Source organism: Spermophilus citellus (assembly GCF_964194105.1).
Source record: "Spermophilus citellus genome assembly, chromosome: 2".
In the NCBI taxonomy this organism is placed as follows: domain Eukaryota; kingdom Metazoa; phylum Chordata; class Mammalia; order Rodentia; family Sciuridae; genus Spermophilus; species Spermophilus citellus.
Genome location: NC_138183.1, coordinates 227,924,639 through 227,951,267, shown reverse-complemented (window position 1 = coordinate 227,951,267; position 26,629 = coordinate 227,924,639). Strand labels below are relative to the sequence as shown.

The 26,629-nt window shown below is 37.5% G+C and overlaps 1 protein-coding gene across 1 annotated transcript in view; it reads right to left on the bottom strand.

Annotated features, from left to right (window-relative positions):
- Nucleotides 1–26,629, bottom strand: part of TRIM44 (tripartite motif containing 44) — a 112,160-nt gene that overhangs the window by 57,185 nt on the left and 28,346 nt on the right. Inside the window, exon 3 of the mRNA XM_081273184.1 lies at nucleotides 6,244–6,483. Coding sequence (XP_081129310.1) covers nucleotides 6,244–6,483 — 240 coding nt within the window. The remainder of the gene's footprint in view (nucleotides 1–6,243; nucleotides 6,484–26,629) is intronic.

The following is a 26,629-nucleotide window of genomic DNA, read 5'->3' as shown; positions in this document are numbered from 1 at the left end:
AAGATAGGTGCAAGCCTATAAAGGACAGCTGTAGCCAGAATGCTGTGTTTAATCAGACTACCCACTGGAGGTTAAATAAGGGCAACTGAGCCACATCCCCAGCCTTTTTATTTTTTATTTTGAGACAGGGTCTCACTAAGTTGCTTAGGGACTCATTAAGCTGCTGAGGCTGGCTTTGAAATGGTGAATCTTCTGCCTTGGCTCCCAAGTAACAAGTTGCCACCACACCAGGCAATATCAGAGTATTATGGATTTAAAATATTAGGGGTGGTAATCATCTGTATTCACAATGAGAGGAAAGTGGGGTGAGTGGTGGAGGGCCAAATAAAAGGACAATGAAAACTTTCTTTGTATTTTAATGCATTGGTATATCCCATAAAAACTGTAATACATCAAGAAAAGTGTCATATAATTTAAATTTCTTATGAGTGACAAAACAATCTATGACAATTAAATCTCAACACATTTTTTAAATTATCTTTAATTACTTATTTTTAGTTTTAATTACTTATTTTTCTGGTATTGGGGATTGAACCCAGGGACCACTTTACAACTGAGGAACATCCTCAGTCCTTTTTTTTTTTTTTTAATTTTAAAGATATGGTCAACCTAAGTTGCTAAGGCTTTCCTTCAACTTGCAATCCTCCTGCCTCCGCTTCCTAAGTTGCTGAAATTTCAGGTATGCACCACTGCACTCAGCTCTTAGGATGTTGAAACATAACTTATGAAAAAAAATCTAAATTTTTTCCTTCTCACAATTTCACATCTTGATGCCAGGGTTAAGAAACTGGAATTATAAAAACATGTTCTCAAATTAATTTCAATAGTTAAGCTTTTATCAATTTACTTAACTTATGCTTTCCTCATCTGCACATGGAGATTCTAATACTTACCAAGGGTCAGTATATGGATTAAAATAAATGAGAAAACCTGTGTAAAACTATAAATATGAGACTGCCACATTTTAAGTATTCAACAAATGGTAGCTGTTATTGTACTTTCTCTGAATTATTAATAACATTTCACAGGGAGAGTGGGAAAGAACAGAGGACATAGGACATAATAATATCTAGTTGTTGGTTCATTCATTTCTTCTGCTTATAGATGCATACTTCTTTTCAGAAATAATGTTCACTATTGCAAAGCATGAGGAAGGCCAGAATGAGATTTTTTTACCAATGAAGGGATGGATAAATGAGTGAAAGAACACACACACATGAAATATAGGGCCATTTCGAATAGGGCAGCAGACATTCAAATGCCTGCTAACTTGCTAGCAAAGATGAGCACATGTTGTTCCTGCTATTCAAAATGTACATCTCTGTTCTGAAAGTCTAGTTATCCTAGCCATCCTGTAAGATCAATTCTTACTCAGAAACTTCCTCACTAATCGCTTGAGTCACATAATCCTCCTCTGTCCTTCGTATCTGTATAGTTCATCCTCTAGGTTAGTACTTAGAAAAGAAAACCAACAGTGACAGCATCATAAAGTGTTTCCCTCTTTGGATTTCAACTTCCTGAGAATTCACTGCACCTAATAACAGAACAAGACACATAATAAATATTTACTCAGGAAAAGGAGAAGGGGCAAGAAACTGTTGGTTTTAAGATTAATTTCTACTGCTATTATGAGTTCACTCTGGTTTCAAAAATATTAGGAATGATAATCTGTTTAACTTCCATTTAAAGGACTTGTTATATTAAGCCATGTTCCCAAATTCCTTCTTAAAACATCCTCAATGCTCTTGGTCGGCAGGCCACCCTCTAATGTAACCTTCCATTTCTACCTCATCAAGGCAAACAAACTTAATCCCAAACCTGCTTATTCAGCTGAGCTAGTAATTATAATGACACATTTAATTAATTAACAAAACAATGAGTACAAGAGTGACAACTGTTGCTTCTACAAGTTGTTTTCATGAAAATTTGAATGCTTCAATAGAGGAATTAAAAATTAGTGGCAGTTCTGGGCTGGGGATGTGGCTCAAGCGGTAGCGTGCTCACCTGGCATGTGTGCGGCCCGGGTTCGATCCTCAGCACCACATACAAACAAAGATGTTGTGCCCACCAAAAAATTTTAAAAATAAATATTAAAAAATTCTCTCTTTCTCTCTCTCTCTCTCTCTCTCTCTTTAAAAAAAATTAGTGGCAGTTCTGATTGTAGATGATGAATGCAAAATGCAAGAATAATTTTTAAAAACCTAAGATTTTGCATTCAGCTTGCTTTCAACAGTATACCTTCCGGTATAAAGAGTATAAAATCGAACATTTTAGATCGTACAGTATGGATGTGATTTATACCAGAAACATTACAATTAACTCCAGTTAGCAAAATCATATTTTCAAAAAAGCCTTGACTCAGAATTTTTAAAGTATACATAGTTTAAAACAAATGCTTAAGCTATACATATATCATTTTAAATGATGCCCCCATCTGAAACAACTTTTTTCTAGTATCATTTCATGTAGTTCAGTTCTCTTTTAAAAACTGTACAAAAGACAAAAATGCCCATAATATCTCCAGAATAAGCACGTATGATCGAAAGTGTTTCTCTACAACTAGACCTCCCTTTTCCCAGTCCTTTGGTTAGAGAGAGCTGGCTTTTCTTGGGAATTTGCTTTCTGTCTTTAGCATTAATGCTTCCAGTTTGTGGAGTACTCAGGACAGGACACATAAGAATCAAGGAAAAGCCCAAAGTAATTCACTGCCTTGCCATTCCTTGAATCCCAAGTTTCCCAGTCATTATGCCATCTTTCTCCACCTTGAAAGTCTTCTGGTAGGTGACTTTTGATAAGGACTTTTGCTACAATTAGTACAAGAAGTAAAATGGAATGTGTTCATAGTTCTTCAGAACCAGAAGTTCTATTTTGCTTTACAACTAAAAATAAAAAGGACTGATGAGTGGAAGGTTGAAAAGTTGGCTAGAAACGCAATGAACCAAGATTGGCAAAATGTTAATGGATTAGAATCTAGATTGTTGGTATATGGGTATAATCCATAAAATCCTTTAAACTTTGCTGTATGCTGGAGAAGAACAAAATGCTGAGAAGAATCTTTTGGTTAAATTCAAAATGCAGATGATTATTTTTTTAAATACCATACTATGCAAAGGGAAGAAAAGAATTTCTCTGTTGAATAAAGGTACTAGATATTTGCTCTAACCAGTAAGGTATCAGATTTATTGGAACAAGAAGCTATTAGATTATCTAACAGCTCTAGCCAGCTGAATGCTACTTCTTATTTTTAATAGCTTATTTTGTCACAGCCTGATCTTTAAGTCTTACCAGCTCCTGCATTCCTAAGAGTAATTCTGTCAGTTGAGGTTCTTAAAGGACAGATGATGGTGAGATGGGCTAAAATCATTATCTGAAATGAAACTAAGTGAAGGGGATGTCACAAAATCCAATTTTTAATTTTGAAGGAATGATCTAATCATCACACAGAATAAATCTTTAATTTTGAAGGAACGATCTAATCAACACACAGAATAAAAATAAGGGTCCAATTTGAGACAATGATAAACTATTGATCTCTTAAGTTAAATCTGTTGAACTTTTTTATTTATTAAGATACAAAATGATCACCTCTACATGGTACAGTGTCTTAGGCATGCAAGAACACTGAATTCTAGTTTTTCCACAGATACAAATGGGATGCTTAGTGTTTATTCTGTGACATTACATACTAGATACATGTAACTTGCTTTTTTTTTTCTTTCCCTTTTTAAATTAGAGCTTTGTAGTTATACATAGAAGTTGGGTTCATTCTGACATGTAACTTGCTTTTGATCTTTATAGGGGCTCAAAGCCAAGAATTTGCCTTGAGTCTCAGAAGACACTTTGGACTTGGATTTTGGGGCAAGGAATGAGCTGTTAAGACTATGGGAACTCTTGGAGAAGGAATCTTGAAGGCTGGAACTGTTAAGACTATAGGGACTTATGGATATAGACTCTTGAAGAAAAGAAGCACCACCAACTCATTAATATAGGGTAACTTGTTTTGCACTGAGATGTACATGAGATTTTGGATGCTAGGGCAGAATCATATGGCTGGGATATGAGGTGTCCCCCCAAAGCCCCTGTGTTAATGCAGGAGGTAAATGGATTAAATTATGAGAGCCATAACCTAATCAGTGGATTAGTAATTTGAAAGGGCTACTGTACTGGGTAATAACTGTAGGCAGGTGGAACATGGCTAAAGGAAGTGGATCACTGGAGTCTCTGTTTCCTGGATACTATGAGGTGAGCAGCTTTTCTCCACCATGCCTTTTGCCAAGGTGCTTTGCCTCACGCAGAGTGATAGAGTCAGCTGCTCGTGAAATGAATCTCTGAACTATAAGCTCAAAATAACCTTTTTCTCCTCTAAGCTGTTCTGGCCAGGTATTTTTGTCATAGCAACAAAAACACACCTAGCATCCAAAACATTCTAGGGAGAAATCACAGGTGCTGGAATAGGACAAACTTAACTGAATCCTGGCTCTATTTTTTATTCACTAGATAACATTGGGTCAGACTCTCCACAGTTCTCTGCATCTCAATATACCATCTGTCAAATGGAGTTAATTAAATGCTGATAGTAGAGTTAAAGGAAATGATGACTATAAAGTACTTTTGTCTATCTAGAAATTTATTTAGTGACATGCTTTCTTAATTCTAGGGAGGATGAAATTAAAATAAGAAGAAATACCCTTTTCATATACTGATGAAAATTAATCAAGAGCCTTGGATAGGTGACCAAATAATGGTCCAATTGTCTCTCCTATTTTCTGTCAGGTTGGATAATACCTGCAACCTGGATTACATCTTAACTCTTCCATTCACTGGTTTATTCTGAGGCCAGGTTCTCTTGCACAAACGCAAAACTCATTGGGCTGGGGATATGGCTCAGCGGTAGCACGCTCGCCTGGCATGCGTGCAGCCCAGGTTTGATCCTCAGCACCACATACAAACAAAGATGTTGTGCCCGCTGAAAACTAAAAAATAAATATTTTTTAAAATTTTTCTCTCTCTCTCTCTCTAAAAACAAACAAACAAACAAAACGAAAAACTCACAGTAAAGGATGAGCTCACTGAGTCAGCAGCAGTCCTGGAATGCCCACAGGACTCTCCTAGGTTTTCTTCCTCTGGAAGAAGTTACCCTCAATCTATTTGGTATATATTTGACCCAAAGCTTCACCTTAACACTATGAAATCTGAAGAACACTAGCTTTTCCCTAGAGGCTGAAATATAAACTTTGTTTTTTAAAAAAATTGCCTTGAAATATTCTAAAAACAGATCCTAAATGCTTAATATGCCTAAGACCATTTTAACCCTGTTACAAAATAAATGGATACAGTATGTTTGGTGATTCAAATTTACCTTGTGTCTTTCATCCACATTTTTAAAAAAATTTTCTTTCTTTTTTTTTTTTTTTTTTTTTTTTTTTTTGTGGGGACAGGGTCCTGGGGAATGAACCCAGGGATGTTTACTCATTGAGCTACATCCCAAGCTGCTGAAGGTCTCATCAAGTTGTTAAGGCTAGCCTCAACCTTATGATTCTCCTGCTTCAATATCCCAAGTCACTGGTATCACAGGCATGCACCATCATGCCCAGCTTTTTTTTTTTTTGTGTGTGTGTGTGTGTGTGTGTGTGTCCCCTAATTTTCAGACAAGGTCTCACTAAGTTACCCAGGTTGTCTTGAATGCCTGGGCTTAAGTGATCCTCCTACCTCAGTATCCTGAGTAGCTGAGACTACAAGCATGAGCCACAATGCCAGATCCATGCCACTCAACCCAGCATTTATGACCCCAATGTATACAGCTGATTCCATATAAGATCCACCTTAAAGCACTCTTTCACTTATTCTCAGAGTGAGTCCAAATCTTTCATTCTGGCCTACTTCATGCTCTTCTTCCTAACTTGCTCTCATTTACAACCAAGTTCTCATCTCTACAGGGACTTTATTTACAGGCTCATTTCACAACTTGGGATGTGTCACTGATCCTTTCTCTGGTTCTGATTTCTGGCTTTTCTCCTTAACTGGGATTGTTATCTGCCCCACTGCTGGTAATTCTTTTAAGTCATGATGGATAAAAATTCTTTTCCAAACCCAGTCACTGGGTACAAGCACTAGTGGTGAGTATTTCCACACTAGTTTACACATTGGTTAAAACATGTACACCTTATCCAAGCTATTATTTCATTTGTGTTCAGATTCCTCCTAATTCTCTTGCTAGTAGTAATCATGGGCATTTTTATTTACCTCTGCCTTTGGCTCAGCTGATTCATTAGAGGTATCAAGTTGTTCCTTGGCCTGGGCCATTTGAGTCATCAGCCTATCCATATGGGACTGAATGTCTGCCAGTATCTCAGTTACATGAGCTGTGGCCATTGCCTCCTGGATATCCACTAGATGAAGAGCCTTCTGTTCCTCATCAGCAATCACTTTCTGAACTTTCTTAAATTCTTGTTGTATAAACACCTTCATCTGGTCCCGAGTTACCTGTAAAGCACAAACAAGTAAGAAGAATAAGTAGGACATACAAAGAATGGAAGGGTATAGTTATTGCTATAAAGTGCTTGGCAGCCCTGGCCAAACTATGGTTTCTATCTGATCCTGAAGTTTTGTAAATATTATCTAAACAATGTTTCCCTAAATCCTTTGATAAATTTTATGCTAATATTTTTGCCTTTTTCATTATTCATGAATTCTTTATCCGTTCTTGCTTTTAGTTTTGTACATTTTTATACTAGTAATATATGACTACTTCTTTATAACCATAGGTTATATTTGGCTAAGGAAAAAAAAAAAGCCAAACAAAGTGAGAAACTACCAAAATAAGAATTTCTGGATACTCTAAATGTTGCCAGCAACTACATTTATTGATGTTTCCTCACAACAGGGTGTATATTATAAAGGTTTTGTTTGTTTCGAGGTGCTGGGGATTGAACCCAGAACCTTGTACATTCCAGGCAAGTGCTGTACCACTGAGCTATAATCCCAGCTTTTTAAGCAATTATACATATTATAACTAGCTGAGATAGAGAAGAGAGAAGAGGTAGAACTATAGACAAAAGGAGAAAGGCCAGGAGAGATTTTTGGGTCTGAAAGAGATAGCAGTCGCTATTTAATTGAGTACCTTCTTCTATGAATAAGTGACACAGCTGTATACCTACAGGAGAGGAAAGGACTCTATCCTTCACCATTTATTTTTTTAAACTTGGGATAGAACCCAAGAGCACTATAGTACTGAGCTACATCCCCAGCTTTTGAGACAGGGTCTTGTGAAGTTGCTGAGACTGTCCTGCCCTCAAATTTGAAATTCTCCCATCTCAGTCCCTGGAGTCAATGGGATTACAGGAATGAACCACAGCTCTAGGTTTCCAATCTTCGTGTTCTCGATCTAATGCTCTGTTTACATAATAGTCTGTAAGCAAAGAAATCAAAGTGGGAAAACCTAAGTAAAGAAACTGAGGAATAGAAAGATTGAAGAAGGGGGGAAAAGAGATGAAGTCATTTTTAATTAGCCACTTAAAAATTGAAAGAAGTTTGATACCTTCAACATAGCTTTTGTAACACTGCTATAACAACATCAATGCAAAAGAAGGTCTGTATGACACGGACAATGACTAAGTGATATAAGCCCTTAAGAATGCACAGACTCTCTGCAGGTGCTCTCCCTGGTGCTGGAGAAAAGGGGGCAGTGGATGTTAAATATTATAATACCTTTGCATTTTCTGTATCAGATTGAGAACTATGATCTGTAATTATATAATTTTTAAATTTTTAGTGTATATGTGCTAGGGTTGTTATTGCCTTATCATGGTATTAATCAATGGATCCCTACCCTTGAAATAAATTAGGTCTTAAATGATCTAGGATCTTCTCTCATAGATCAAACTGGAGAGTTTTTACCCAGGGATGAACTTTTCTGACTGCCTAACAATCTTTCTTAATAGTTCCAAGTGACTAAAAATGGAAACTATAATAAAAACTGACTGCAATCTATTTTATTAGACCTCATATACACAAGTGGTTCTAAGAAGCTGACATCACAGAAAAATTATGGACCAGACTGCAGCAGGTGAATGAATCATAGGCTTTAAAAATTAAATTCTTTTCCCCACTGCTTTACATGTAAGTTTTAAAACATGACACTTGATTTTAAGCCACAAATAAGAATTGGAGGCAGAATAATCTACCCTGTAAAACCTTTATGTGTTCTTCCCACTTGCATTTTCTATTAATTAACAGATATTCTATGACCTAGTTCAAGACTGTAAAAACAGACTTCTGGTAACAGCATTCATTGAAATTTGGAGTCCAAAGAAGATACTCCCTAGGAGAGTGGACATGTAAAAGGATGAGTCCTGTGGAAAGGAACTCCTGCTTTCAAAACTCCCTCTCAGATTCTATTTCACTTTCTCCTCACCAAAGTTCTATCCTGCTTCAGGATAAAAACTTCACAGTTCTCCAAAGCCAGGTCTTTCGTGTTGGTACCTGCTATTTGGAAATCTACAACATTGTTTTTTAGTGAGTTTCTTGAGACTTCTTCAGCCTATCCTCAGTTCTTCCAAAGTGAGACAGTCTTATACTCTTAACTATAAATACACAAGATGTTACATAAAAAACCAATTCTATAAACTCAGAAAAGAGTGAGCTGGATTAACCACAGAAAGTGACACACTAGTGAAGTGAAAGGTCCCCTTTATACAGCATCTAACTAATAACTGCCAAAACTTTTTCAAGCCACAAACTTTCCTCACCCCACACAAAAACTTAGTCTGGAATTCCAAAAATGCAATAAAGCCAAAAGTGGAACTATTTGGATTAAAAGAACAATCTCTCACTCCTTGTTGAAGTACTTATCAGGGGCACTTAGTGTGTCTAAGAAAATCTCACCAAGGGACCTAGTTCTCAACACAAATGAAATCTTAAAAAGGGCTTCCTCCCTTTGGTCAACTAGTCCTCAAGTTGTCAAAACCTTCAGTACCTAATTTACAAACAAGATGCTATATCTTTGTTTTAGTGGTATTACGGTGAAACGCTGTTATTACTTAAACAGAATTTTACTAAAATTACTTAAGCAAAGCATTTGTAATTTGGAAAAACTTATGGTTTGTTTGTATAAACTCAGAACATATTAGTGAATATCTTAGTCTAACCTCCTCATTTTATAGATGAAGGGGCAAAAGAGCCCCCTGGGAAGGACAGTAATAAAGTCATGTTTAGAAATATCCCTCTGGGGCTGGGGTTGGAGCTCAATGGTAGAGTGCTTGCCTAGCATGTGTGAGGCACTGGGTTTGATCCCCAGTACCACATAAAAATAAACAAATAAATAAAGGTATTGTGTCAAAAACAAACAAACAAAAACAGAAAAGTAATACCCCTCTGTTCCAGTCCAGTATGTTTTCTGCCACAACATATTGCCTCTAATGACCCCTTTCTAACTGCTTCAGGTTCATTTTTTCCACTTCTTTCTAATAAAGATGCTTCCTCAGTGAACAGTACGTTTGTTATTCCAACTGGGCTGTTATTCCCCCCAAGTAAATCATGGGTTGAAGAATTTACAACTGAAGAGTTAAATCTTACTCCACGGCACTTTCTATATGCTCTATATTTCATATTCCCAAGAAAAACAAGACCCAAGCAGCAAGCAGACTGGCATTTTACACATACATAATTAAAAACATAAAACCTTGAATTAAGAAGCTTGAACTTAAAAATATCACTCACTCAATGTATTTGACATGGTCTGGAAGCCATTAACGCCTAACTAGCTGGCCTATAAGAAATCTTCCCCCAGACTTTATTTTTTTCCCCTAAATTAGGAGCAAATTATAAAACAATAAGCATAATAGCTAAAAAGCATCATGGCTTAAGAAAGGTTTGTTCCAGAAAAGCATTGCTAAGATGAACTTGGATGGATCAGGGTCAGTAGTAGGAGGAAAAAAAGAGAGCATAAGGGTTGGGGTTGTGGCTCAGTGGCAGAGTGCTCGCCTGGCATGTGTAAGGTACTGGGTTCAATCCTCAGCACTAAATACATAAATAAATAAAGGTATTGAGTCCATCTACAATTAAAAAAATAATTTTTAAAAAAAGCCCAGCAAATGATTAAAAAAAAAAAAAAAGCATCCGAGTCTATGCTGATTAAAGAGTTCAGAAACATTTGTTCCATTAGCTAAATTTCCTTCAAGGAAAAGAGGTCACCCCAAAAAGACATTTTAAGAATTAGGGACTACAAGAAATAAGAATGTGAAGATGTTAAATACCTCTCCTAGCCAGATGCAGTGCACACACCTGTAATCCCAGCAACTCAGAAGTTGAAGCAGGAGCATGATAAGCTCAAAGCCAGCCTTTGCAATTTAGCAAGGCCTTAAGCAACTTAGTGAGACCCTGTCTCAAAAACAAAAGCAAAATGGGCTGGGAATGTAGCCCAGTGATAAAGCATCCCTGGAATCAATCCCCAGAACCAAAAAATAAAAAATAAATACCTCTCCTAATACTCACAAACAGAAAAAAAAAAAAAAAAAGATGGAAATCAAACTTTTTCAGATGCTGCAAAATGTCTCCACCCACAAAGCACACAATATCCTTTCAACCTGCTAGGGTCCATGGAAATTTTGAAGTTGGGAAGCTTAAAGTTAGGGCGTCTGTATAGGTTCCAGCATTTATTCTGATATTTCACTCTGAGAGAGCTCCTTCCAAATTTCTGCCAGGCTTCAGAGAGGGCAGGCTAGGAAAAGTTTCATCATTAAGGACAAAGGCCTTTTGCAACCAATGGCAACATCTACCATGCCCTGTGTCTTGTGTATGACTGAAATAGTCACTGTTTGCAAATAAAACAACTGCACTCTTCCCAGATTAGGAAAATTATTAAGCAGCCTAGAAACACAGAGATGAATTCTGAACTACATTCCATCACGAACATGCTCAGTGACATCATTCTCAGTGATCCTCAGTAACACTGTCAGAAGTCTAACGTGGATGGGTTTTATAATGGGGTGTTGAGAATGACAAAGAAAAAAATGTACTTAAGTGAACATTTAAATTCTTCCTTAAACGATCTTTCTCATCTTCATTAGAGGCTCGGCCATGTGTATGCTCCTCATTTCCTTTCATTATCTCCATTAACAGAGCACCAAGAAACCTCTTCCTCAGATCCATGCAATGAAGTAATAATGGTATTTACTGATGCTGTATTTCTATTTTAAAAGACAATTAAAAATATACCAAAATATTGCATAGTGATTATCTCTGAGTAGTAGAATTACAAGTATTTTGCTGTTAATTTTTTTTTTTTAAGTGGGGGAGCCTGCTGGGGATTGAACCCAAGGCCTTATACATGCCACACACTTGCTCTATAACCAAACTTTACCCCTCCCTATTCCTTCAGCCCAAATTTTCTAAAATACTGTGTAATACTTATTTTTTAAAATATTTTTTAGTTGCTGATGGACTTTACTTATTTATTTATATGTGGTGCTAAGACTTGAAACCAGTGCCTCACACATTAGGCAACTGCTCTACCAATGAGCTGCAACCCCGGCCCTATAATACTTATTTTTTAACAATGATTTTTTAAAAGAAATGTGGCTTCAAGAAAAAATTAAATCAACAAAGTATTATCAAGTCAATCAATATATAAATATAATTATATACTGAAACACAAATGTGGGATTTATATCAGGTGTTCAAAGACTGATTCAACATTTAAAATCAGTTAATATAATCCATTCACTTCAAAAGGCTAGAAATGAAAAATCCTATGATCAAATCAACAGATGGAGAATAAGCACTTAACAAAATCCAACACCCATTCTTGATAACAACTCTCAGCAAACTAGGAATGGAAAACCAAATTAGATATACCTTCTGTTTCAGTCAAACCCATTTCCCACTTAAAAATACAAGCAGTTAATGAGGTTTAGTGCTACTGTGGTTATACAAAATACTGAAGTAGATGCCCTTTTGGTTATATTGTGATGGTCTCTATTTCTCATTGATAAGCAAAAGTAAAAGGCTTCATGCTTTAGATAACTCATTGGATCAGGTAGTGAGATTTATCAGAATTTTTCCAGACACTAAAACCTGCCCTTCTGAAGGGCATCAAGATTACTGAGGTCCTTAAAGAACCTTCAAATAATAGGTGCAAAAAGTATTAAATAACATGGGCTTATGAATAATGATAATGAAAACAATACTAAGATCCACCATGTTTTAGGTAGTCTTCCAGCTACCATTATATGCATGTTTCTCATTTAATGCTCAGGCAGGCAACAAGAGTTTCATCCCATGTTAGGGAAAATCAAAGCCCAAGTTGGTTAAGTCACTAGTCCAGTGTTATGCAGCGGGTAAAGCAATAAGGCAGGTATTCAGCTCAGATTAGTCCTATTTCAAAGACAGTGCAAGTGCACCCACAACCACTCCATATAGCATCCTGCTTTTCAAAAGGAAACTGAGTCTCTGAGAACTAGGACTAGACAACCAGTAAGCAATCTAGTACAGAAGAAAGTTCAAGATGAAAAGTCAAGGGGCCCTGGATTTTAGTCAACCTTGGTTTTTGCAAACAATCAGTTGTGTCAAGTCACTGAATTCTTCAGGGCCTCATATTTTATGATAAAAAAAATGAAAAGCTAAATTGTTTCCTTTTATCTCTAAAATGATACAACTGAATAAATTCTAGACTCTTGGAGGAATAATTCACCAGGATTATTAAACTCTGGAGTCAGCTTTATTTTCTACCCCCAGATAATAGGTCTTCTCATTGTCTGGAAGAGAAATTGCCCATAACAGTGGGCAATGCATTATTATTATTATATTTGAGGGGACTGGGTATTGAACCCAGGGCCTCATGCATGCTAGGCAAGCACTCTATTACTGAGCTTACTTTGAGATAGGGTCTCACTAAGTTGAACAGGCTGGCTCTCAAACTTGCAACCCTTCTGCTTCAGCCTCTCCAGTACCTGGGATTACAGTTGTGTCCCACCATGCCAGTTTGATCAACACATTATGACTGAATGACAAAAATCATCTCACACCTGCCCCTCTACTACCACCAGTCGCACTGAAGAAAATCCCCCCACATTTTTTTAAACCCCCCTTTTTTCTTTGCATTCCTTTCTACTACTCTCTACTAAACATCTAGACCTGTTCTACATGGCTCCATTTAAGCCCTGTCTGCCCATCGCATCTAGGCTATTTAAATTTAGTCCCAGTCTCCCCTGTGCCAGTAACTTGCTGAAACAAAATTCTAAATCACAAAGATCTTCTGAGTGATTTGATAAAGAAACAAAATTCTAAATCACAAAGACCTTCTGAGTGATTTGATGAAGTTGGTCAGGATCCGATTCCTACTTCCAGCTTCTTAAACAGCTTTTTCTCCCTTCTTGACTCCATTTGTCCCTTATCTTTTTTAAAAAAAAAAATATATATATTTTTTAGTTGTAGATGGACACAATACCTTTATTTTTACATGGTGTTGAGGATCGAACCCAGTGCCTCACACATGCTAGGCAAGCACTCTACCACTGAGCCACAAACCCAGCCCCTTCTTATCTCTTTTTTCTCCCTTCTTATCTCCATTTCTCATGTTGACTTCAAATCCTACCTTTGTTTCAGACTTAATGACTACATGTACCCCTCAATCCCTCTGCCTTGGTGATTAGCTTTGACTCAGATATTCTTTGGCTGGGTTTGCACCTTTGAATCCCAGAATCACACTCTCTTCAATAGCTCCAGTCAGAATACTCCATTCTTCCTATTTCTCCCAGAGTACTTCTTCCTGAGACTATAAATTTGACACTCTGAGCCTAAGTATTATATTTTTTGCTTTGTTTTGTCTTGTGTTTTTTTGTTTTGTTTTGTTTTTTGTTGTTGTTGTTGTTGTTGTTGTGAGATTTGTTTTTGGCAGTGTTCAGGATTGAATCCAAGGCCTTTTGGAAGTCAGCAGACACTCTACCACTAAGCTATATCTCCACCAGTCCCTACTGTGTTTTTAAACATATGACCCCATACTTTTTCTGAATCTCTTTCCCTTTATGCTTTTCCCTTCTCAACATATAATCAAATATACGTGCCCATGTAAACACATAGTACTAAGGGGTTCAGGACCATGTTCCGGAGAGGCTCTGTCTTGAAAGGGCCTGATAAGCACTTGAATTCAATCTGCTAAACAGTTATAAAGTATACAGCAACTGTGCACGCCAGTTACCTGAGAAAGACATATTCACAGTTGACTGACAAGCAGCCCTTAGTGGGAGAACTAGAGATCTAACCACTATGGTAGTGGCACTGCTATGTAGCAGCCTTTCCTCACAGGGCTCCTTGTTCATGCTAACAGCTGCTCTATGCCTTTATTGCCAATGCAACTCGATATGCAACCCAGCAACATGGCACTGAACTGGATGTACCAGAAAGCAGTTCATCAGGGATGGCGGCTCACTTTGACGTGACATTATTGCTTGCTCTCAGGATGTGTCTCCCTGACGCCAGGGTAGCAATGAAGAAAGCCATCACAAATTTTTGAGTTTTTTTTTTTTTTTAATGAGTAGGAAAAATATTGAGTGACTACCATTGTAGGAATGTGAAAACAGTCCCCAGAGACATCCAGGGCCTGTATCAACCAAGGATAAGAGTGAGAGCTTCTACTCCATCTTGTTTTTCTGATTCTTTCAATCTAAAATTAGCTTCTGCTTCAGAAGCTGCTGTGTAGGAAGCAGGAGGTAGAAAATGACACTGAAAGTTTGAGGGGGCAACTACACAGAATTTACACTATTTTTAAGCCTATTGCACCTGAACATACAAAGAAGACCTACTCTACCTGCTGAAAATAAAAGCAATTTAAAAACAAGACTCACCTCTCAACCTACATTCCAATTCTCTATCCAAATGCCTTCCGTGCAAATCAACAATTACTTGTACACTATGGAAACTACATTACCAATCATGAGGAATTGTGTATCATGAAGAACACTCAGAAAGGCTACTGGGATGCAGGCCTTATTATTTTTGAGTCTTTTTTGCTATAGAGGGTCACAATGGTAAAACCCATGGAATATGATGTGGATAGAAAGGGGTCTGAAGACTGAATCTGAAGCTCAGAAAGAGCTTGGGGCTGGGGATATACCTCAGGTGGTACAATGCTGGCCTCTCATGTACAAAGCCCTGGTTTTAATCCCCAGCGCCACAAAAGGGGGGGGGGTGTTTAATATCTTTCTCATAAATATTTTTCTGAACTTTACATAAAATAATACATGCAAAGAACTATGTGTACCCTTCCAGGGACACAGGACTATCGGTAGAATGGTTCTGCTGAGAGATAATAGTAAGTGAACAGTTACTTACTATATACTTGTGCTTTTGGTGTGGTACTCACTAATCTCTCATAAACAGTCCCTTTAAATGAGCTTTCTGAAAGAGAGCCTCCACACTTGGGAGTTCAGATTCAATTTTCCAAGGGAACACAGGAAAAAACTTTCTTAAGTATCCTAGACATTGAGGAGTAAAAATATCAATATAGATATCAATATAGCTCCTTGCCTCAGTTCCAGTAACTGGCTGTAGGTTGTCAGGGAACCATAGACACCTTTCTAGCTTAACAAGATCTCACTGGGAATCATCTCAGATAGAGTCTACCTCAGTGATAAGAGAAGGAAAGCACAGTGAGCACAGGAAAGATGGATTGGAAGAGTAGCTCCTGAACCTCACAACCTGCCTCATCATATTTTCTTTCCTGTGCAGGATGAAATCCTACTCCTCTCCTTTGGGGAGCTTATCCGAGAACACCAGTGCTCACTAACTAGAGCTGCTAAAATGCTTTATGGATCCCCAAACATTGTGATACTAAATGATCTTCTATTAATTCTCATCTCCTCAAAAGCTTTTATATTGGAGGCTGAGAATATAGCTTAGTGGTAGAATGTCTGCCTAGCATGCACACGAAAGTTCAATTCCCAGCATTGCAAAATAAAATCTCCACTTTGTGAGTACTCATTAATAAAAAAAAGAACTATGATTACTCCTACTTTATAGATGAAATTGAAGGCACAGATACACTGAGTGATAGTGAGTGATAATAAGTGTTAGTATGTGGATTCTTGTCATCTAATGCCAATGTTTGTGTTCCTTCACTGTAACTGAAATGAAAAGGAAAGGAAAAAAGAGCACGTCATAAAGAAAATTTTTTGCTCTGAAAGTCTGAGCAAACTATTAATTGCTGTAACATTTTCAATCTATTTTCTATAGATAAAAAGTTACTAACTTCCTACAACTATTAATATTCCATATAAACATCACATAGCAACTTTGTAGAATCATAAGCCCTGTAACCTTGAACAAGTCACTTTACCTCCTAAATCCTTACTTTTTCAACTATAATGAGAATTGTAATGTCTACCTAATTGGACTGAGTTAGGAATTAAAGACATATTACTGTAGAACTTATTTCACCTGCTACATAATTAGCAAAAGTGACACAAGGGGTGGCAGCAACTGATCACTGGGTTAAATGAAATCTCTCTTATAAAGGAAGAGAACTGATGAAGTTTGTCCTTTAGCTAAATTCAGACTAGATCAGGGAAGAAGCATTGTTCTCAAATAAATAAATATGTGTGTGTATGTATATATTTACATACACACACAAACATATATGTGCATCTACATATAAACCTACAGTAAACTGAAAGTTGCACTTTGTAGACAGTCTTACGATATCAAAGAAGACACCTATTTTTTGCTGAGCAAACCTGAGTTTTATTTCCCATGAATGAGAGGTTGAACTAACAGGAAAAGGGGAGGGAGGGGGATAGAAACAGGCCCTTAAATAAAAGTCTAGCTGGTTTTATCACTATTATCACAGTAAAGTTTTATATCTAGGTACCCAGACTCCTAAATTAAATGTCAAATACAATCCTGTACTGAGAATGAGAAGCATGGCTGCTATGGGAGAGCCCTGACAGCTCCACTCCCCTCTCCTGTTAGCTGCATAATCAGCCCTTCAAGCTTTTGGCAGAGTATATTATCAAGTCTCCAGTCAGTACAGAGAGGAGCTGGAACAGGGAGAAAAGGACAACATGTTAATTTTATTAAGTATTTAAAGCTCAATTCCTTTGCTTTCTAAAACAATGCTCCAGCATACCAGACAACTCAAAAACCATGTGTGCTTTAGTTTTCAGATGCCTACAGTCAATGAAAGCAGTGGTTCAATAAGGAGCCTTGGGTCCCCAAAAGGAAGAACAGTGAAAGGGTAAAGTTGCAGTGAAAAGGAAAACAGGAAGCAGAAAGGAGACAAAGACTCTCAATGGTATTTACTTTAAAGTAGGGATATATCTCCTAACATCTCTCTTAGAGGTGACTTATTTATTTTAATTTGGCACCAGGCAGTTTTGCTATCTGGAGTGTTTGCTCTATAATAATAAACATAATTGCTTCTTGTTTTTATTGATAATATATGAACTCAGAGCTGCATACTTCCAAGACAGATACATCTGCCCTGACTTACACAAACAATAGAGCTATGCTGAATTAGTGCCAATTACTTGAAGGAGGTAAGGCCCAGAAAGCAAGCAAGCAAGCAAGCAAGCAAGCCATTGAGCTAATCATCCAGCCACACCAAGGGAACCCAACTGTGGAGGTTCAACTCAATTTATTTGCATGTCATTATCACTCAAGAGGTATCAATGGCCTTTTAAAACCCATAATCTATAAGTGTCACTAATCCTGCGAAGTGTTAATTGATCAAAGTATAGAATCTAGTTATTTATAAACAAGCCTTTTCTTAGGAATGGTTGAAGGGTCTCCTGATCTTTGTAGCAGAGGTACTGCCCCCATATTTCCTTGTCCTTCTGCTAGAAGTAGTGATGGTTCTGAGGACTAGGAGAGGGTAGCAAGCAGTGACCATTTACAGAATACTGTGCTAAGCACCCAACATCGATCATCTCATGTAAAAGTCTAACAACCTATGAAGTAAGTACTACAATCCCCTATTGTGTAGATGAAAAAGCAAAAGCTTGAGAAATGGAGTTGAGCACAGGATGTGCCCAAAGCTGCAGAGCTGTCAATGCTGGAGTTGATGGGGTGGCGTTGGGGTCTGATTCCAGAGCCTGAGCTTTCTAATAACTGCAATACACTACCTCTTTTTGCCAGAGGCTAACACCAGGTTTCTGACCCTCATCCTTGTTGAGAAGAAAAGAAAAAGCTACTCTCCATTGTTGATACATCAAGTGAAGGGTCAAAAAAAGTGATTCAGGTAGTATTTTCCTTTTCATTCAATGGCTTGAGATATAATTCACATATCTTACAATTCACCTCCTTAAAGTATATAATTCAGTAGTTTTTAGTATATTCCCAGATCTGTATAAGCATCACAATCAATTTTAGAGCATTTCCATCATCCCCAAAGAAAACTTGCACCCATTAACAGTCACCCACTCCCTTCCCCTCAATCATAAACACTGTGTCTATTTTTATCTCTATAAATAATTTGCCTAATATGGACATTTCATATGAAGTGTAATCATATAAATTCCATCTTTTAGAAATAGCTGCTTTCACTTATCTATGGGATTCAGGACATGATAACCCCCTAAATATGACCACAGGAGATCAGTATATGCCATCACAAAATATGCCTCATTAGTGCTATTTGGACCTGATTTTTTTTACACAAGGAAAATTACCCTTTTGTAAGGGAGGTTTACACCTATAAAGAAAATCTCTACTTGTAAGGGTGCCTCCCTGTGTGTACCAGAAAGAAAATGATGACCCTAAATAATCAGAAACAACTTAAATATGCATAACATAACTGATCCTTGTTTACCAAGTTTTCCTGAGCATTCTCCCATAACCAGCCTTCTTCCCTCTATGGTATTTAAGCATGAACTCAAGGCACTTCTTTGGGATTTACTTTTTTCCTGGACACTGGTTTTTTGATAATCTTTCTTTGTTAAAAAGGTCCATCCCAATTAAGAACTCTGATGGTTAGAGGAAAATTATGTTTTCTTCTCTACACCATATTTCCAAAGGTCATCCATGTTGTAGCATCTATCAGTATTATTTCATAAACATATATATAGTTGTAGATAGACAAAATGCCTTTATTTTTTTAAATTTTTATGCTGTGCTAAGGTTTGAACCCAGTGCCTCACACATGCCAGTGCTCCATCACTGAGCCACAACCCCAGCCCCAGTACTATTTTTATCACCAAATAATACTCCATTGTATAGATAGATCACATTTTGCTTATCCATTCACCAACTGATGGATATGTGGGCAGTTTCTATTTTCTGGAGAGAATGACTAATGTTGCCATGAACACTGGTATGTACATTTTTATGTAAACCTGTTTTCATTTCTCTTGGGTATATACACAAGATTAGCTGGGTCATATGGTAAGTCCATGCATAATTTTAAAATATATATATATATATATTTAGTTTTTGATGGACCTTTATTTATTTATTTTTTTTAATGTGGTGCTGGGGATGGAACCCAGTGCCTCACACATGCTAGGCAAGTGCTCTACCACTGAGCTACAACCCCAGATCCATGTTTAACTTTTTGAGGAACGGCTTTTCCAAAATGACTGCACCATTTCATATTCCCACCATAAATATATGAGGGTTCCAATTTTTCTACATCCTCACTTTTACCAAGAAAACTGTAGAGCTGTAGCCCTGAAAACTGTCAACCTGATCTGGCTTTCTTTCACTTTTGGCTTTCCCCCTGTTGGTATTTCCATTTCCTCATTTGTCAAGTGGTAGGACCTGGGCAGGTGGCCTCAGCTTTCCAGCTGAACCGGATTCAGTCACCATATGTAAGATATATTGAACAGTGGGAAGGCTGATGCTATGAAATTGGTAGTTAGGGCTGGTTACAGGACTAGGAATACAATTTTATAATAACAGTTTCCACTGTGCCTGAATTACTTTAGACCATTATTGCCAAGTCTACCAACAAAACAAACAAAAAAACTCTCACAGAATTTGCTTGTGACATTAAGAAAAAACCCGAAATGCCTTGTTAAGTAAAAATTTCCATTTGACAGTAATGGCAGATTAGCCTTCAGGATTCTAGTTTTCTAACCGGGCTCAAAGATGGATGGAAATAGATTCAGATTATTAAAATGTATGCATCTATAAGGAATGCTATTAGATTACAAAAGCAGATTTGAGGAATAAATAAAACCATATATGTGTTTTATGGTTTATAATATAGTTTATAATACAATTATTAAATAATACCATTTTCAGTCTGAAAGGCAAAGTAGCATAATATTATCCCATTTTTCACATATTTCTCAAAATGGGGTCACTGATCATGTGCATCACTATCATCTAACATCTCAAAACTACTGAATTATGTGCTCTAGTTGAGGTTCAAGAATCTACATTAAAAACCTCAAAGTCTATAAACTGCAGCAGGTTGCAGAAGAACAGGTGCTTTTTTTCTCTTTACAATTATCTGTATTTTCCACATTTTTCCATAGAAAATGTATATTATTTTTATAACTAAAGGATAGCAAGAGAGATAAATTGTTTGGTTTTGTGTTGATAAAGGACTAGGAATGGGAAAGGAGGGAAAAGAGGTGTTTCTCCTCTTTCTGATGCCCAGGTGTCTATAAAAAGATGAAAAGGTGCCACATTTGCTTCTGGGTAATTTCATGCCTCAGAGCCTAGATTGGACATAAGAAAGCCTGAATATTTTCCCCAAATGGTGTCCTTCATCCATCAGGTCAAACTGTTGAAGCACTTGCTTCAGTTTTTCATTTAACCAGGGTTAAATTCTCTAGGCGTTATTGTTCTTTTGCCATCTTCCCATGTTTTCTGTTGGAAAAGGCCATTCACCAGTCCTTGTGCTCTGGAATAAAGGAAGTTATAGCTGAAAGATCCCAGTAAAGCAAAGTAAAAGAAGAGTGTGAGGTAAAAATAAATTGCGAAAGGCGGTATCACTAGGAATGGCAGGCTATACGTATGTATGTCTGCTTGTTCACAGATTCAGCCCTAGTATGGGGGTGAAGAACATGTAATAGGACAAATCTGAAGCTAAGTTCTAATCTCACCACTTACGGGCAAGCTACTGAACTCCTTTAAGTTTCAGACTGCTCATCCATAAAACAGGACGAATTTTTATTTTCATAAGGTTGTTGTAATACATAATGCAGAATAAGCATTACAGATACAAGATAAACACATGTTCTCCAAGATTCTCTCCTTATGATTTTTTTTTTTACCAAAAGCACAGAAATAAGTCAAAAGTTCTAATAACCCTCAACCAAAGGAACACTGTTAAATGTAACTATTACTTAGCCATCTCAATTCTTTGCTTCAGTTAGTTGAATAAACACTGCTCCAGTGAATGTTCCTGTCTTAATGGCAGGAAAGAAGCAAGATGAAGCCTAGCTTGGCCCTGTGAATAACAAAGAATATGAACACTAACAAGGATTCAAATTAGGTTTTGTTTATATTCATTATCATTTGTAGATGCAAAACCTATAATTTTTGACATTATGATTAGTATAGAAGAGTGAAGTCCTGGGCTAGATAATGCCAATATCATCAATAAATGAAAAATGATTATAAAGTTATTTTGAAATTACAAATGCCATATAAATGTTAAATAAAAATAATAAAGAAAGAAAACCTTTCTCAGATCTATTTAAGTAATTTCATGTTGCTAGATAGTTCCTTGGTTTCATACTTCAGTAAGAACACCTCTAGAAGCTAGAGACAACAACAACAACAACACTGCTATATTTTAGGCAGTCTTAGTATGACTAGATCCCATGTTCAATCCCACTCCAGTCAGAAAGAACAATGTAATCCACTTGGATGGAGTTTTAAGATGCTTCTTTTTTTTTTTGAAAATAATTTCTTATAAGGTTTAAGAATCTGAGACAACTGTGTATGTTTGCTTCAAGTTGTAGGAAACAACAGCACATTTTAGAGAAATAAAAAGCAATCAATATATGGAAATAACATAGCAGCTGATATTAACTGCATAATAAGAGGTTAGTCTGATTGAACTTAGCATGTTATGTTTTTGGTTCAATGATTTCTGAGAACTGGGCAAGGGAAAGGATGGGGAGGGAATCAATGTGTTTTCAGAACATTGGTTTCCTCTGATAAACTACGAAAGATAATGGTCAGGAAAGTTGTGACCTTACATTTCTTAAAACTCCAGACATGTGTACACACATACAACCAAAATTAAATCTCTAATTTCCCTAAAGCTTAGCATAAACCTAAGAAATCTACAGATAAAAAGTCTGCCTTACAAAGGAATGCAGTGGCACGCACCTATAATCCCAGGGACTTGGGAGGCTGAGTCAGGAGGATCCCAAGTTCCAGGCTAACCTCAGCAACTTACAGAGGCCCCATCTCAAAAAAGAAAATAAAAAGGGCTGGGGATATAGTTCAGTATAACACCCCAAGGTTCAATCCCTAGTACCCCCTCCCTGCCAAAAACACAGTCTTATGCAATAGATGTTTCTGAAAGTTTGGGTAGAAAAAAAAGTTTTTGTAAACTGAATCATGTCAAATACATTTGGATGGTTTGCTATTTAAAAGACTACTTCCTAGTAATCCTTTTTTAAAAACTAATGATTGTTATTAAAAGTAATCATCCACAATGAAGGAGATCCTAGATGCCTAGAGATATACCCCTTTAGAAAGGGCTCCAATAACATACCTGCACATGACTTCACTGGTCCTTTGCCCATTACTCAACCACCACTAGTGGTTGGGATTTGATGTTTCCTGATATTCCTTTGATTTCAGGGGACTCAGTCTACTTCCAAATCATGACATAGGCTTTGATCATCCTCCTAAATCCTGACCAGAACCCCATTCCCTCTTTTTGGTTTTGCTAGTCTTTTGAAAATAATGGTTTAAAGTAATCCTGTCCTCTTAGGCAGGCTGAGCTGACTTTTCAATCCATTTCCCTTTCCCATTAACTATTCTTTTGCTATCTCTGCTAGATTTATTTGTTTCATAAGACTAAATTTTTATGTATTTCATTTTCTTGTAAATCAGTCTTATCCAGGTTCTGACTACTTGTTGAATGGAGTTTAAAAGGAAATCAAAATAAGAATGAAGGAATATAGCCAATGTCCAGCAGAATGGTTCCCAAAGTGTGGTCCCTGAACCCACAATATCAGCATTGCCTGGGGCCACAACAGAAATGAAAATTCTCTAGCCAGCCCAGATTATGGGAATCAAAAACTCTGGGAATGGGCTCAACACTCTGTACTGTAATAAACCCTCTGGTGATTTTCGTACACACTAAACTTTAAGAACCACTGGTCTGGAATAAATGAAGGGTATGACAACTGTTTAGGATAAAGTGAAGTATCTCAATAAGAAGAATTAAGTCTATATTACTGATACAGAAGAATGTTTAAGATATTATGCATAATGTAAAATGCAATCACAAATTTACAGGTACAGTATGATCTTTGTAAAAAAATTTTAAAAAGGAAAAATGTCTACAAGATTATAGACCAAATTGTTAATGTGCTTAACTTGAAGGGAATTAATTTTACTTTTCCTTTAGGAATATTTGTATATTTTCATCTATAAGCATATATTGTTTTATAATTTTAAAAAATGTCTAATCTAGGCATCTACCACTACTCTATGGAAAAACTCTAAGTTAAAAATTAACTCAGCCCCCAGCAGACATCAGTGTCTGGACTAATCAAGCTCTGTGATGCTTTAGGCAATTTTAAAGTAAGTGATAGGGAATGCTCAGTCCTCCATGACTCAATCAGTGTTTCTATGTAATAAAGCCACTACACCTAGGAAATAATAGGACATAAAACCTGAGAGATTCTTTCCTTCTTAAATAGGCCAACTCAAAAAGGGTATGATAGGATGCTATGGGAAAACAGAACAGACCAAAAACTTAAGGGTTCTCTTAGAAGACACCAATTTATTTCCTGGGAAAATTTCATTGTTATAGAAATTATATACTTAAGTGTCCTATTTTTTTACCCTCCTTCCTGACCTGACAGTCATTCTGCAATTAGGTTCACCTTTCTTCAAGCTGGCTTCAAGTACATAAAGCACATATGTGACAGACAAAGAAGAGTCTTAAAGGTAAAAGGCTGGTATGTGTGTACACACATATCCAAGATCAAATCAGGTGTTTAAACTATCCTTTAGCTTATGGTGCACCACGGGGAATCTCTGAGGCTTCCACAGATTTCTCTCATCCTTCTACTTAATCATTTCAATGCTGGCAAGTGGGCCATTAGAAGCACTACATGTATTCATAAAGGAAGCTAGAGCACTTTATCTATATCATCTTTCCCTCTTCACTACCCTGCTAATTATAAGCACATGGGTGTGGCAAAAACAGAAAATATACCTCTCTCAGCATAATGGTTCCCTAAGAATCCAGAGAAACATGTAAGAAAGGCTTTCAGTGAGCTTTAAAAATTAATTGGTTAAGTCTGGCGTGGTGGCACACTCCTGTAATTCCAGTGGCTTGAGAGTCCAAGGCCGAAGAATCACAAGTTCAAAGCCAGTCTAAGCAACTTTGCAAGACCCTAAACAACTCAGTGAAACCCTGTCTCAAAATAAAATATAAAAATATGAAAAAGGGTTGGGGATGTGGCTTGGTGATAAAGTGCCCCTGGGTTCAATCGAAAGAAAGGAAGGGAAGGAGGGAAGGAGGGAAGGAGGGAAAGAAGGAAGGAAGGAAGGAAGGAAGGAGGAAGGAAAAGAAAGAAAGAAACAAACAAACAAAACAATTGGTTCATGTTCACTAAAGAAAAAACTATTTATAGTACCTTCCCTTGAACACTGAGTTATTAGGAGAGTTGATAAAGTTCACTTAAATATTTCTCTGTCAAAATATTCACTACCTCCAGAACCTTAACTACACCAGAAGACAAAAGATAGTATTAATGCCCCAATACTTTCAATGGCATATGAAAACAGAATTATTTTGTAGACTGGTGGCCACAGCTGCCTTCTCAAGATCCTGTCACTGTCTCTGTCTCATATCGTGTTTTAGCTTAGAAAAAAAAAGGCACAATGTGAGTAAATACGAGAAGAGAGACAAAACCTAGTGCTTAGTTTGTGGCATACCATAAAACAAAGAATACAAGCATGGAGTCAGAATTTGAATTTCACCTCTACATCATACCACATTTGGGGCAAATGACTCCACCTCTCTAAGCCTCAGTGTCCTTATCGACAAAACAGGGATAATAACTATTTTACAGGGTTGTTGCACTAATCTAAAGTATATAAGGGGGGCTGGGGCTGTAGCTCAGTGGTACAGTGCTTACCTAGCACATGTGAGGAACTGGGTTCCATCCTTAGCACACAGAAAAATAAACAAATAAAATAAAGGCATTCTGTCCATCTACAAGTACAAAAAAAAAATTTTTTTAAGTATGTAAGGGAAAAGGGGAATGAGAAATTAGTGTTGAATGGGCTCAGAGTTTCAGTTTGGGATAATAAAAAGATACTGGAGACATACAATGATGATGGATGCATAACAATGTAAATGTACTTAATGCCACTGAACTGTACACTTAAAATTATTAAAATTTTGTGATTGCTGCTGCCTCTGATTCCGCTGCTTCCAGCCTGAGGTTGCCTGGAGGTCTTCTTTCTGGGCTGCTGCAGAAGCCAATGCTGTGCCCGAAGGTCTCTCCTCTGGGCACTGCCTTGGTAATCACAGATGTGATTTCCCAGGCTACTTCCATGGTCACTGCCGCTGAAATGAGTCTCCTGTCAATCATGGCTGCCTCTGATTCCGCTGCTGTCAGCCTGAGATCACGTGGAGCTCTTCTTTCTGGGTGCTGTTGCCACAGAAGAAACTGCTGCCCCGGACGCAACAGAAGCCAACACTGCTGCTGATACCTGAAGATCTCCTGGTGATGCTGTCTCCATAGCTGCAGTTGCAGCTGCCTCTACAGCCGCCACTACTGCTGACCCACTGCCTGCTGCCAACAACCTCTGCCACTACTGCTGCTACCATGGCCTAGAGGACTGCTCTGAAGGAGACTCTAGGTTTGGCTGCACATAGTTGCACCCATTTTGGGACACCAGTCAGGGCCTGGGCCCTGGATGCTAGCAGGTTTACCACCACAAGAGCCTCTGTCTGGGGATTCCAGCTGGGACCTGCAGACCCAGTATGGGGGTGACTGCCTGAGGTCTTCCTGCTGAGAGTGCTGGTGGCCCTTGTCTTGCTGCTGCATCTTGGGGTTGCTCCTTTGCATGAGTGTATCCCTGGTGGTCTCTCTGCAAGTAGGAGCAGCACTGAGATCTTGGGACTGCAGTGTGGCAGAGCCTGAAGAATCTGAAGCCCAGATCAGTGGGATAGAGACTGGGTCTGTGAGGGCTGATCTGGGTTTGGAGATCCCAAGAGACGACAGACAGGGCTTAGAAACTGTTGAACACTGACAGAGACAGTTCAACTTTCCAGCAAGATTTATTTTATTTTACTTTTTGATTCACTAATCTCTCTACGATATTTGGAACAGGATGTTTTTTATGCATCAGTGTGTGGAGGACAATGATATATGAATGGTGTTTTGCATTTCTGTTGTATTCTTATGTCTTTATTTTTTCTTCTTTTTTTGTATTCTTCCTGTTTCTATTTTCTTTCCAGCTTTTCTTCAAACAACAGTCA